Source organism: Mesocricetus auratus, unplaced genomic scaffold (genome assembly GCF_017639785.1).
Source record: "Mesocricetus auratus isolate SY011 unplaced genomic scaffold, BCM_Maur_2.0 Super-Scaffold_100676, whole genome shotgun sequence".
NCBI classification, from domain to species: domain Eukaryota; kingdom Metazoa; phylum Chordata; class Mammalia; order Rodentia; family Cricetidae; genus Mesocricetus; species Mesocricetus auratus.
Window position 1 is genome coordinate 39,656,386 of NW_024429266.1, and position 14,375 is coordinate 39,670,760.

Here is a 14,375-nt window from a genome sequence, read left to right on the forward strand (position 1 = left end):
GGAAGAAATTGTAAAGTCTACATTAGATGACAGGAAACTTGTACAGTTTATTTTTGAAAAGCACAACGTCCAGCAAATCACCCAAGAACTAAAGTTATAGAGTAAAATTTATTGAAGTGTTTTTTATAGTTACCAGAAATTCACAGGTGGTGTGCCACCTTGGCTAACATTATTATTCCACTTTTCCTCCTCAACTTAGTTCAACAGTTCACTCTCCTTGTAGATGTATGGAACCGGATAACTAGTTCTGAGATGAGTTGTTGAAAGGGGTAAACTAAACTAAACTCAAAGGCTTTACTTCTAATAATTTAGAAATAAAGGGACCAGACCCTCACACAGCCCCCTGTTTTAGTAGCCATGACAGGCTATAGAAAGCACACGTAGGCATCTGACACAAGGAAACTAGAGATCCTCTGGCCTCCTGGAGTCTAGGGCCAAAACTGAACACAAAGAAACTCCAGCTAGGCGTTGATGGCACACACCTTTAATCCCAGCACTCGGGAGGCAGAGGCAGGTGGATCTCTGTGAGTTCGAGACCAAGCCAGCTCTACCGAGCAAGTTCCAGGACAGGCTCCAAAACAATACAGAGAAACCCTGTCTGGTGGTGGTGGTGGGGGTGACAAAAAACTCCAGACACCCCCCCACCTGCCCACGGCCTCCTAGATACTTGGTTCCTGGGAACTATTTGGCCATAAAAGAGACTCTAGGGGGACCAAACACCTCCCCTGTAGTCTCCAGGATATAGTTCTGAAAACTATTGGTGTCTATGTACAACAGGCCACCTGCAAGTAATAGGACAATGCCATAGAAACCACAGAATGCTCCCTCTCAGCACTGGCCAATGAAAATAATTGATATTTCATGCCAAAATATGACTTTGAGAAATTTTCCTTATTGTTCCCAAATGTCAACTAATCAGAAACCAGTCCGTACCTACTGATGTAATCCTATAACTTTTGTCTTTAAAACCTACCAATAGACAGGGAACTTCAATCCCTCTGGAGGCTGCTGTGTCAGCTTGCCAGAGGGGGTCCCTGTCATGGCTGGACGAACAATCATTAAACCTTGCTTTTGCAGTTTGGTGGGTCTTCCTGGTGGTCTCTGGGGACTTTTGCAATTTGGGCACAACAATGTAACCAGTGATCTTAGTCCCTTCCAGATTAAGGTTTTGAAAGTACCTGGTTATTCTTCGGTTACTTTCCTCCTCTGCTTTAGAGAATGAATTACTGCGATGGCTACTTTTGATTGTCAACTTGACTACATCTGGAATTGACTAAACCCAAAAAAATGGAGGGGTACACCTGTGAGGGACTTTTGGTTAATTTGAAGTTGGAAGATCCACTTTTGTTTGTTTGTTTGTTTTATTTTTCAAGACAGAATTTCTCTGTATAGCTTTGGAGCCTGTCCCGGAACTCTCTCTCTGGCCTCAAACTCACAGAGATGGGCCTCCCTCTGCCTCCCGAATGCTGGGATTAAAGGTGTCGAACATCAAAGCCCACAAGAAGATCCACCTCTAATCTGGATGTGTGAGCTGGGAGTACCCACCTCTAATCTGGGCCATACCTTCTGCTGAAAGCATAGGTAAGGACATGGAAAGAAGGAAGCTCTGCCTGCTTGCTCTGACATCACTAGCAAGTCCATTCCTTCACCAGCATTAGAGCCCATTTCTTCAGGGTTCCTGCGTGTACTGGAGACCAGCTGAGACATCCCACCTTGTGGACCTTCCATTCATACGCAGCCTTGTTGGAAATTCCTTGAGTAATACAAGGTGATATGCTAAGAGATAATGGTGGCTCTGTCAATCTGGTCCCTAGAGAGACTGAAACAGAGTCTGATCCTCACTAAGCACCAAGGATGAGCAGGCAATAAGCTTTTGATGTGTTAAAGCAGAAGGTTTTAGAGATGTTTGTTACTAGATGCCAGAACATAGCCTTTCCTGTTTAATCCAGTCTGGGAGGAGTCATTACGAGTTTTGTTGAAGTGAAGAGATAAAATTGATGAAAGAAGTTACACTAACTTGTCAGGAGTGTCTTTCTATTAAAGGGTTTTAGCCTAAGGTCTAACTTTTTAAAATAACTTTTAATCTAAATATCACATAAGTTTTTTTTTTGTTTTTTGTTTTTTGTTTTTCTTCAAGACAGGGTTTCTCTGTGGCTTTGGAGGCTGTCCTGGAACTCACTTTGTAGACCAGGCTGGCCTCGAACTCACAGAGATCCGCCTGCCTCTGCCTCCCAAGTGCTGGGATTAAAGGCCACCAATGCCCGGCTAAGTTTTGTTTTTTTTAAAACAACCCCGCTGTGACTCTTTTAGTATGATATTAAATTTATCCATAAACTTTCTGTGCTTCCTATAAATGATCACTTTCCTCAACATTAATGGATTTGCAAAATCTAGTCACACACCATGATTTCCAAAAGCATGTGAACTAGAGCAAAAGTTCTAAATAATGAGCACTCTGGCAGAGGAGCAGAGCATCTGCCATTGCTCGGTCTTTTACTCACATCTGAAGAAAGCTTACCCTTGAAGGGCTCTTTAAAGTCAGAATTGCTAGACTGGAAGGACATGAGGTGTGACAGCTAATCTTGGTTTTTAACTTGCCCACACCTGGAATCCACAGAAACCAAGTAGCTGGGCACATCTGTGAACTATTGTCTTGATTGAATCGTTTGAGGTGAGAAGGCCCACCCTAAACGTGGGCCACACCTGGTGTGCAAAGGCGTAGAAGGAGACTTTTTCCCTCACTCACCAGCACGCTCATTCATCCGCTGCTGCAGCATCACTTCGCTGATATTAAAAACCCACTTCTCTGGGATTCCAACACAGACTGAAGACCGGCTGAGACATCTAGCCTCCAGGAAGGAACACCTACTAGATTCTTGGCCTTTCAGTTTGGAGACAGCCTGTCACTGTTCGACTAGCTGGACCATGGCCGGTAAGCCACTTAAATCCCATATATATATATATATATATAATTTTTGTTCTTAGAGAAAACCCTGAATAATGCAGTAAGTAAAGAAATGTAAACCACAGAAAAGGAATGCCATAATAACGTTACTGGAAGCTATAAACCAGCTTGCTCGATTTTCAGTGCTGTCTATTCTCTTATGCTGCAAGTGCCTTCCCATCTATCATCTCTTATCCTTGGTTATTTTTTCAAGGTTATCTTTTCAATGCAACATTTTGCGGTTAGGGAACTTTTTTACTTGCTACTCCTTTAGTTCAAGATTTAAATGCAGGAATTGCTGAATAATTTCTTGCAGGTTAATTAGTTTTGTTTTGGGTAATGATGACTAGTTATGCATAGCTACTTAAATTCTCAACTTCAAGTTCAGAATATAATACTCCTCTTGAAAGAGCCAAGGAGGTTGACATAAACAGCAGCAAAGAGTATGGATGAGTAGGAACCTACTAACAGGCGCCCAACCATACACTGCCAGAGTTGAAGGTCGCTTTTCTTACTTCTTGCGGGTTTACTCGTCAAGGATGAAACGTCTGTTAGACTAGGATGCAGAGGGAGCCAAAGTCCGGAAAGTTCTGCAGCTGAAATCGTGAGGATTTCTACTGCTGGGATGTGTAAGAGGACGACGAAGTCAGGGGCTCGATGTCCAAGTCTAAGCCTCAGCGGCCGGCGGGAAGGCACAACCTGTGGGCCCAGGCAGGCCCAGAAAGGCTCCAGGACGGGAATGCAGACAGAAGGGAGGCGCCCCAGTCAGCACGCTCTGGCTGGGGGGCCGCGCCGGCGCTGGGGGCGCCTGGCGTGGCGCGGCCGCGGGCGGGGGCGGGGCCAGGCTGTGGGCGTGCCCGGGCGGCGCTTGGCGGTCGGGGCCTGCACGAGGCACGCCCCCTCCCCTACGCCGGGGGCCTCCCCGCGCGGTGCACGTCCGCGTCCCGCGCCTCCGCCTCCTCGCTCGCTCCTTCCCGCCCTCCCCGCAGCTCCGGCCGAGCCGGCTTCCCCCCCAGTCTCTCATGAATATTGAGCGGCCCCTGTTGTATTTCCCGAGCTCCATTGCGGAAGCCGAGGCTCGCCATATTGTGCGGCGGCGCCGGCGGTTGATCCTCGAGTCTCGCTCCGGCCGCGGCCAGCGGAGCCCCGGGCTGGGGCAGGAGCCGGTGAGCCGGGCGGGCGGGACGGCGGAGGGTGCGAGGGCGGTGGGCTGAGGCAGGCGGGGGCACGCGGGGCGGGCTGAGGCCCGAGCGGCGGCGGGGCTGGGGGTGTGTGTGTGTGTGTGTGTCCGCGGGCCGCGAGGGGCTGTGAGGCGATGGCGCCGCCGCCCCCGGTGGCTCGCTCGGCCGCTCGCGGCCCTCCGGGGAGGGCTCATTGTTCGCGACCCGTGAGCACCGGGCTGCCGAGGCGTCGGGAGCCCTTCCCGTGGAGCGCATCCGCGCCGCCCTCGCCGCCCCCGGCTGCCGGGGCCTCCCGGGCGGCTCCGGAGTGATACACGAACTTCCCCCCGGGCTTCCCCGCGGGACCGGGAGGTCCGCGCCGTGGGGGCGGGGCGGGGCGCCCGAGGCCGACAGCCCTCCTTCCCTCGGTACCTGTGGTCGGGTGGGCTAGGGACCCCTCCCGGCCCCACATTCCTGGAGAGCCGCCCCCTGCCCTGGAGTATGTGTTGCTGCCTCCGGGAGCCACGGGCTCACCCCCCAGAGGCGGCGTTGGGGGAGGAGGCGACTCGGTCTATTTTTCTGGCAGCTTCGCGTTTTGAACCCGAGACGTTTGTACCGAAATCCTTGATTTCCCTGTTGACTTCCCAGCCCCGGTCTTAGTTGTTAGGATCATTTCCCTGCTACAGAAGTCGCCTTGGTGGTCGCAGAGATACTGTTGGTTATAAAAAAAAAAAATCGGTCTTGCAAACTTTGAGGTTTATTCTGATTATTTTGCCCACTAAAACAAATAACCGGTTCATGTCCCCAAAGCCGAAGCCCCTTTGGATGTCTCTTAAGAGACTGTCGTAAGTTTGTATGCCTTGTGTTGTAAAAATGTCAGACTTCTTATCTTAGATGTGCATTTAAACATTTTTAGTGTTATGCGGTTCTTTTGAAATAAGGGAGGTATAATGTTAGCAATTTAAGCTGATTAAAAGCACCCTGAGCCATTTGCATTAAATAATTTATTTTGGTAGTTCCGAGATAATGGAGTGCTTAGTGGACTTGGTAGCTAATGTTTTTTAAATTATTTTTAATTGTTGAATATTTTAATAATTTAGATTGATGTTAGCTAGTTCTTGGCATTTTTTCCCCCCGACAACAGCCCATTCAGTATAGTCCAGGCAAGCTGACTTCATATTTGATATGTAGTTTAAGGCACACCACAACTGGCTTACATTTTTGTGTCTTAAATTGAAATTTGATCCTTTGATTTATAAAGAACCTAAATGGCAAGCAATATTATTCCTGGATGAATATACCTCTTTGCCCTCTGAAGTTTCAACTTGTCACAGTCAACAGGTATCTTTTATTAAAGTCTTGATGGTACACCTAATCCACTTTTTAGTAAAATAATTGGAAACCGCGTGTCTGGGGTACCACAGCCAATACTTTTTTTTTTTTTTTTTAACTTTTTGCACGTCTTCTTTAGTAACTTCTCTAAATCACAGTGTGGAAAGAACACTTGACAAACTGACAAACTTTCGACACTTAACTCTGACCTAGTCTTTAGGAGTGGAAACAGGATGATCAGGAGTTCAAGGTCATCCCTGGCTACATAAAGCCCAGTGTGGGCACTGAGACTGCTGTAAACAAATAGCCGACCAGAAACCAAACCTCTAAAAGAAGATGTTAGGAAGGATAATTGGCTGAGTCCTTCTAGTCTTTGTATTTGAAAAATAAGATAATGGTCCTCAGATGTGCTGCACAGAAAGCCTCTAATTGGAACAAGTAATGTGAAATAGACTGTACAGACATGCAAAATACGGGTTATTTAGTGGGCTTTGTTGTTGTTTGCTTTATTAGGACAGTGCCTAGGGTGACTAAGTCAGCAAACATGTTTGGAATTTCATTAATCTGTTACTGACCTTAGGTTTCTGATGTCAGCTCTATACCTGTTAATGTGATTTACTCTTGATTTGTGTTTATATTAATGCAATTTTGGAATAAAGGTGATGCATGTCTAACACTATATAACCAGATGTTTCAGGGACAATTTAATTTCTATAAGCAAAGAAGCATAAGTTCTAACAAGAGAAGTGAGTTGATAATAAAATGTACTTACTTTGTGAAGTGGGGTGATGGTGGCACAAGCCTTTAATCCCAGCACTCAGGAAGCAGGGGCAGGCACATATTTGAGTTCTAGGCCAGCCTGGTCTACCGAGGAGATGCAGGATAGCCAGTGATACACAGAGAAACAAAAAACAAATAAAAAAGTGTTAACTTATGGGAGTGTTTCTAGTATGACTTAAAAAGACTTCATAGTTTTGGGATGACCCATCCTCTGAATTCTGGAGAATTAAAAAATGTATCATAGTTTGAGGTGGGATCTTATTCTGTAGCGTAGGCTTTCCCTGGACTCGTGGAGGTTCTGCTGGGATTATAGGTATGGGCTCCACAGGTGTATTATAGGTATATGCTCTAGCACAATACTTCCTCCATTGCTAGCATTACACTCAGTTATATACCCAGCCCCAGTTTGTAATCTAAAGAGGGAAAATACTTGAGGTTGTGGATACTCTACAAACAGAAACCTTCTACTCATTTTTAATTAGTGTTACATACATCAGACATCAGTTGCTTGATTTCTTGCCTTCAACTGTGTGAAATGGCTTCTAATTAACTTGCATCTGATTAGGAGGAGTATGAGTATAAAGGTAGCTTAGCACTCAGTATATTTCCTAAATGTCTAAAGACCCTTTAATCCCAGCATTCACAAGTGCCCAGCCTGCTGCCCTAGGTCACATGGATTCTAGGATAGCTAAGAATGGGACCTAGCAAATTTGTCACAATGTTAAAAGGTTGGACGCTCAGTTGGATGTGGTGGCTCATGCCTTAAGCACTTAAGCAGTCTCTGAGTGCCAGGCCAGCCTGAACTACGTAGTGAGTCACCCAGTTCCCCCATGGAAAGGTTGAACACTCATGGACCTGGATTCTGTGGGTCTTTGGTATTTCATATGTTGGTGTGTGGAGGGAGAGTATAGTTTGATTTCATATAGATATTTGAATTTGTGATGAGACCCATGGTATTTAATTAGAAACTAGCTGTACTTTGTTCAGAGGCAGGAGCTAGCTAGGTAATGAGTCCCTGAGACGTTTTGTTGAGTAGAGAAACTCCAATAGAATTAGCTATGTTCTCAATTCTTTTGTAAAGCTTTGTGTTTGGCAGCAGAAGTGGATTAGTGTGGACAGGTCTAGTAGTATGTCCTATTGGATGCTGAGCTGCTTTGTGCAACTGGAAATCCCAAGAAAGATTCCTGTTGTCTTCACACATTTTGGGAATGAATTGCTTGTATATGTCACTTGTTAAGTATTTAAAAGTTAATGTATATTAAATATAATAGTGAAAAATTACTTTAAAAGTTGACTTCAGATTGAAATGTCTAGTGAAGGCATGCTAATAAGGTGAAGTAACAGGTAGATTAAAAAAGTCTTGGGAATTTCTGTCGTTTGCTTTCAACTGATTTGTGGCTTATATACCCTCCAAAGAAGCTTTTTTCTATGTCGTAGAGTAGAGTTGTGTTTTTAATTTTTATTTTTGAGACAGGGTCTCACTATGTAATCCTGGCTGGTCCAGAACTCACAAAGATCCATTTGCCTTTGCCTCCTGAGTGCTGGGAATTAAGGTCTGGGCCACCATTCCCTTAGTGGTGAAGTTTTATATGAAGAAGTTAGAATTCAAAGTCAGTGTGTAAAATGTAAAAATTATGCTTGGAGCCAGGAGCATGGGTTAGCAGTGGGGATTGTGTTTAGTGTGTGTGCAGGACTTGGACTTAGTCCTAGCACTGAGAACCAGCTTGAAAAGTAACCAGTAAGTTCAGGCCTGCTTTAGTGCTGGAACAGATTGCTAGTTCTTTCCTTGAACAATAGACTATATGGGGCATATCAGCAACAAACAAACCCCCCACATTTAGCAGTCACACTTCGATTGAGAACAATGGAGAATAGATGGACTCTACCATGTCAGGTATCTTTGACTATGTGCTGTAGTAAAAAGGGGGGAGTGAATATGTTTGAACTGTTCTGCACTGTTTAAATTATTATTTTTTATTTCAAAGGTGGATAGCTTGGATCACAAAAACAAAAGTTCAGTGGCTTTTATGCCACTTTCGTCTTAACAGAAGCAAATGACTAATTTCAAGTTAGCCTTTGCTAAATGGATTTTATAAAATGACCTCAAATTTATTGAAGCAGCAAGGTATCTGAGAAGACAGTAGTTAAGAGGCCTAGAGAGACGACAGACAGTTCAGCAGTTGAGAGCACTTGCTTCTCTTCCAGAGGACCCAAGTTGGATTCCCAGACTCATAGGGTGGATTATAACAGGGTGTGGCTCCAGTCCCAGCAGATTTCATGCCCTCTTCTGGCTTCTGCCAGCACTGAATTATGTACATACATGTAGGAAAAACATCCATATATACATTTTTAAAAAACACTGTCTAGCAGTATGCTAAGTCCCAGTAAAGAAAACAAACCAGTAAGAGCAACATATTTAATATTAGGAAGTTGGTTAGATGGATATAGAAGTGAAAAGGAAATGCTAACAGTATTTAAACATGAGATCTTTTTTGGTTTTTCGAAACAGGGTTTCTCTGTGTAGCTTTGGAGCCTGTCCTGGCACTCGCTCTGTGGTCCAGGTTGGCCTAGAACTCACAGAGCTCCACCTGCCTCTGCCTCTGCCTCCTGAGTACTAGGATTAAAGGTGTGCACCACCACTGCCTGACTTCCTTGTGAGGTCTGAGAGGAGGGTCCTTGGAGCTGGTGCTAGATTTTGTAGAGGTCAGATGTTAGTTTATAGGAAGATGTGTGATGGCTGGTTCTGGAAGTATCAAAAGGTGCAGGGGACGAGAGCTAGTTACTGCCACCTCAGCCAGGGACTGACGTAGTAGCCTAAAAGAGGCTCATTTTCCTGTTTTCCAGTCACCTTTCTCTTACTTTAGTAGCAAAACCTAATAAACTCTACTGACAGAAGAGTCATGAAATTTGGGTGAATAATTTTACTCATAGGAGAGTGGTTTTAGAGTAGAGAGACAGTGAATAAACGACCTGCACACATAGTAAATGATAAAATATAATAATTTTAATAGGAAACCATGCCCTTATCTTCCCTTTCAAAAACCATCCATCATTTACTGTTTTGTCAGACCATTTTGCTAGGAATTAGAAATAGAAAAATACTCAAAGGACTCCATCCTTAAAGGGTTCAGTTTAAGTGGGCATCACAAATAAACCACTGTACAGTGTGTTAAATGCAGTAACAGATGAGTGATGTATTTTAGAAGCCCAAAGGCCATAGCTGCCAGCTCTCAGTTTCTCTGCTTAGTTAAGCTTAATGACTAGTATTTTTTTGTTTTCCTCCGAGATAGGGTTTCTCTGTATTGTTTTGGAGGCTGTCCTGGAACTCACTCTGTAGACCAAGCTGGCCTCAAACTCACAGAGATCCGCCTGCCTCTGCTTCCTGGGTGCTGGGATTAAAGGCATGTGCCACCAATGCCCAGCTACTAGTATTGTTTTTATCTTACGTTCTGATCAATTCCACATCTATTTTCTGTGTCTGTCACCTCCTATGGAAGCTGTTTTTGTGAGTGCAATTTTGTCACATAATTATTTTGTGTCTTATTCATTGAAATTATAAAAACTCTTGTTTCCTTGTACTTTAAGACTTGTACTGTGTATATAGGTGTTTGTGTAATTTATTTTTTAGTGGATAATGGGAATAAACTGTTGCAGATAAGTTTCATCCTTCTAAGGTCATTCAAAAATAGTTTGGATAGTTAGTTTTTCTGAATGTTAGAGTTCACTTTAGTTCATTAAAGCAGTTATAACACCAGCAAATAATATAAAAGAAACTTTAGAGTTCTGGTTGTCTATATTTCAGAACCAGAAGACTTTCCTTCTTCCCCTCCCCTCCCCTCTTGAGACAGGGTTTTACACAGGAATTCATAAAGTGGCTAGGCTGTCCTGCCAGCTGGCCCCAGCCTGTCCCCCTGTGCTCTGGTTATAAGCACACCACTGCATCTGACAGACTTCAGATTCTTGGATTCTTTTCGTTTTTTCAAGACAGGGTTTCTCTGTATGGAACTTGCTCTGTAGACTAGGTTGGCCTCGCCTGCCTCTGCCTCCCAAGTACTGGGATTAAAGGCATGCATCACCAATGCCTGGCTAGATTCTTGGATTCTATTCTTAAATGTTTTGGTTTCTTTTTTATGCCTCTCTTATAAGTACTTGGCTTTTATTTGCCTTTACAACTTGGAGCTGCTTCTGCTGAATGAACTTTTTTTGTTGCTATTTTGAGACAGGGTTACACAGTAGTCAGTGTTGATCTGGAACTTGATGTGTAGCCCAGGCTGACCTCAAACTCATGATCCTTGTTATTTTTGGTGATTTAAAGAAAAATTCCTTCTTGCAGCAAACATTTATGTTAATGACATTATTACCATGGAAGTCATGTTTGGTGTAGTGGTTAGGACAAAGATTGAATCGTGCCTCTGAAATTGGGTTGAGACAAGTAAGTCCTTAATGTTATTAGAGTCCTTATTACACATTCCATTTCTTATTTATTATGTGAAGGCAGTAATAGTATTCTTGAAACTTTTAGAATTAAATGGGGTTTCTAATAAAGTGGTAAGCATTGTAAATATTACCTGTAACAATTGCCTGTAACCCATGCTGGCTTCAGAACTTTAAATCCTCCTGACTCAGCCTCCTGAATGCAGGGATCACAGACCGTATTTGGTTTACTTAGTAGTAGCATTATTCCCTAGACTGAGATTATGGTCTTAAAAATAATGACTTTTATCTTTCCAAAAGGGTTGTTTATCCCCTTAGCTTTTTTAATTGAAGTATTTTTTAGGTTACTTTATTGTTGTTGTTGTTGTTATTACTGGTTTTTCCAGATAGGGTTTCTCTGTATATTCCAGGCTGACCTCAAACTCAGAGGTCTACCTCCCTCTGCCTCGGATTAAAGGCATGCACCACCACGTCTGGCTTAGGTTATTCTCATGTTGTAGATACAGCTTTCTGCAAGTTATTCCATCTCTAGAAACATATAGTAGTGAGTATATTTTTTTCTGCTTTGTTAAATTTTTACTTGGTGGATCTGGATATCTCCCACCTAAGATTATAGTGCTGGGAACTGAAGTTGAGGCTTTGTGATGCTAGGCAAGAACGCTACCAAGTCAGCTATATCCCTAACCCTTAATTAATTCCTTTTCCCAGAAATTATAACTTTGGAATACCACTTTTCAGAAGTTTAGACTCTTGCTGTGGCATGTAGGGTGCTGAACTGGATCAATATTTCAGGTATGATTTTGAAGAGAGAAAAATCTTTTTGATTTTTGGAGACAGGATTTCCCTGTGTAGACCAGGCTGGCCTCCAACTCAGAGATTTGTCTGTCTCTCCCTCCCAAGTGCTGGAATTAAAGGCATGTGCCACTACTGCCTGGCCGGAGATAAAAATAAAAAAAAATCTTACTGACAGATGAGAAGAGGTGAAGTCCCAGGGTAAGGAATGTGACTTGTCTAAAGAATAGAAATATGAAGTGAATTAAACACGGGTCACATTAAGCAAAACCTCTCCAAACTGCACAGGAGCTCAGGTATATAGTCTGTAGCATTAAGGGTATCCTACCAATGACTAACTCATTGCTTTAAGTAGAAATGTAGATAGACATGGGGAAGTACAGGACATTTGTTCTACAAGATGAAAAGTATAAAAAGCCTTGGTTATGACTTAAATGTTCTATGCATTAATATTTTATTTAGCTCAGGTTGGCCTTGAACTTCATATGTAGCTACGGCTGTTCTTGAGCTCCTTACCCTCCTTTCCCTAACTCCCCCTCTCCTTGATTACAGGTGTGAGCCACTATGCTTGGCTTCTGGGTGTAGATTAATGTGTTATTTGCTTCTTTTTGGCTTGCTTTGGAAAGAAAGATGGAATGTAAAGCTTGTAGTAGTGGTTAGGGTTTTCAAGCTGAAAGACATTGTTAAAGGTAGATCATCTTAGCTTAGGAGAATTAAATTAGGCAAATTCTGCTTCTTAGCGAATTAAATGCTTTTGAGGCTACTTAATATAAATTTATAAATAAGGAAACTGGATCTTTAGCTAAAGTGTTTAGCCTTAGTTCACCCTAGAACTGAAACTGGGCTTCTTTCCATTAGCATGGAAAGTTTGTCCTTGCTTCTGTTTCAGTAACCAATATTCCTGTTATCAGATTGTCTCCACCTTGTGGCAGCAATATTTTAAAAAGCAGAATACTGCTTTTGAGGCATAGGCGAGAAAAGGAGATGTGGTTTTTATTAGCATTTCTCTAATGATTAGTGAGAGTAAGTCCTCTTTTTGTTTATGCTTATTATATATCTTTGGAGAAATGTTTTTAAATAAATTATTAGCCATTTTTTAAAATAGTTATTTTTTTCCTTTTAGTTGAAATTCTCTAATGTATACTAGAGATTAGTCTACTTTCCAGATATTTTCTTAACATTTTGTAGGTTGTCTTTCCATTCTTGATAGTATTGATATCTCATCCCCCACAGTATTGCAGAATCCAGTGTCAGAGTTTTATTTTGTGTGTATAATAGGATACGGGTTCAGCTTCATTTGTCTGCATATGGATACCTGATTTTTCTTAGTTATTTGTTGAAAAGAGTCATTTCTTCCCTCCCCATTTGAATAGTCTTGACTCCAAGACTATAAGCCATTTCTCTAACTGACATTATTTTGAGTAATGTGTGTTTGTGTTAAATTTTGGACACATTCTTTTTTTCCTTTCTCAATATTATTCTAGGTCTCTTGAGATTCTGTATGAATATTGAGATGGGCTTTTAATGATTCATTTTAATGTTTTTAGATTTATTTATTATTATATTTATTTATGTGTATATGTGTGAGCCTATATGCAGGTGACCTCTGAGGCCAGAGGATTGTCAGACCTCTTGGAATTGGTGGGACAGGTAGTTGTGAGCTGCCTTATATATAGTTCTGGGGACAAGTCATCTGCCTGAGCAGGAACACTCTTTTTTTTGTTTGTTTGTTTTTTGTTTTTCGAGACAGGATTTCTCTGTATTGTTTTGGACCATGTCCTGGAACTCCCTCGGTAGACCAGGCTGGTCTCGAACTCCCAGAGATCCGCCTGCCTCTGTCTCCCGAGTGCTGGGATTAAAGGTGTGCGCCACCAACGCCCGGCTGAGCAGGAACACTCTTGACTGTTGAGCCATCTCCAGTCCTGAGGTGTGTGATCACTTATTTATTTATTTACTCGTTCTTTTACTTATTTTGGGGGTGCTCATTGTGATCTTGAAAGATTGCATTGACTTAGTTTGAGTAGTATCATTTTCTTGAAAATCTTAACTTTTTTTTTAAGAAGGAAGGATTTATTTGAGCTTATAGTTTGAGAAGATACAGTCCATCATGGTGAGGAAGGCATGGTGGGAGGCAGCAGAGCAGGGAACAGAGACAGAAAATGAAGGACTGGGCCTTCAGCCACCTGCTTCCTATAACTGGTCTCTACCTCCAAAAGGCAACTTCTCCAAACAGTGACACCAGCTGGGGACCAAGTGTTCAAACTCAGGAGCCTGTGCTCATCAAACAAGAGCTGGAGCAGTCTTTGGCCACAACAGGGAAGAGGCTAGACTGTATCATGGCTGAAATTTAGTGACATGAATTTTAGCTTCTGGGCCTTGAGTAGCAGTCGCAGCAATAAAGGGGACCAGTTGCTCAGCTTCAGCAGGAGGTCCAGCTGGCAGGACAGGTGCTCCTGGCAAAGCAGAGGACTCCGGTTCAGTGGCCAGCAGCAGCATGGTAGCTTACAACCGCCTGTAACTCCAGGGACGTCAATGTAGCAGGTTCTGCTTCTCATCTTGAGCTTTAGGTTTAAACAGGAAGTACTAGGGACAGGGACATCTTCATTTTCAAGCAGTTCTAGTCAAACAGTATTTAGTCGGTCACCATCTCATTTCTGGTTCTGCAAGGTGTCCCTAAATTTTCTAGGAGCTTGGTGCTAAACTTTTAGCAAAGAATTAGTGTTAGGATAAAGCATGGGGAACCTTGGCGGATTCCATGGCAGGCTCGAGGGTGACCGAAGCAGGGACAAACACACCAGGAAGACAGAGTTTAAGTGAGAGGTTTTATTAGAAAGGGAAGGGAGGGGGAGGAAAGAGAAAAGAGGTAAAGAGACACAGAGACAGAGTGGACAGAAGAGACAGGAAAAGTCCTGTTTGCCCCAGGGGAACAGTAG

General features: G+C 43.0%; 1 protein-coding gene across 2 annotated transcripts in view; it reads left to right on the forward strand.

Moving 5' to 3' along the window:
* Window positions 1-2,795: 2,795 nt before the first annotated feature.
* Window positions 2,796-14,375, forward strand: part of Rnf2 (ring finger protein 2) — a 30,403-nt gene continuing 18,823 nt past the window's right edge. Inside the window, exon 1 of one of the 2 annotated variants that reach the window (XM_040738074.1) lies at window positions 2,796-2,932. In XM_040738074.1, the coding sequence (XP_040594008.1) occupies window positions 2,926-2,932 (7 nt within the window). In that variant the 5' untranslated portion in view covers window positions 2,796-2,925. Of the gene's footprint in view, window positions 2,933-3,919; window positions 4,111-14,375 lie in introns of those variants that run through there. The other variant, XM_040738075.1, reaches the window with a different exon arrangement.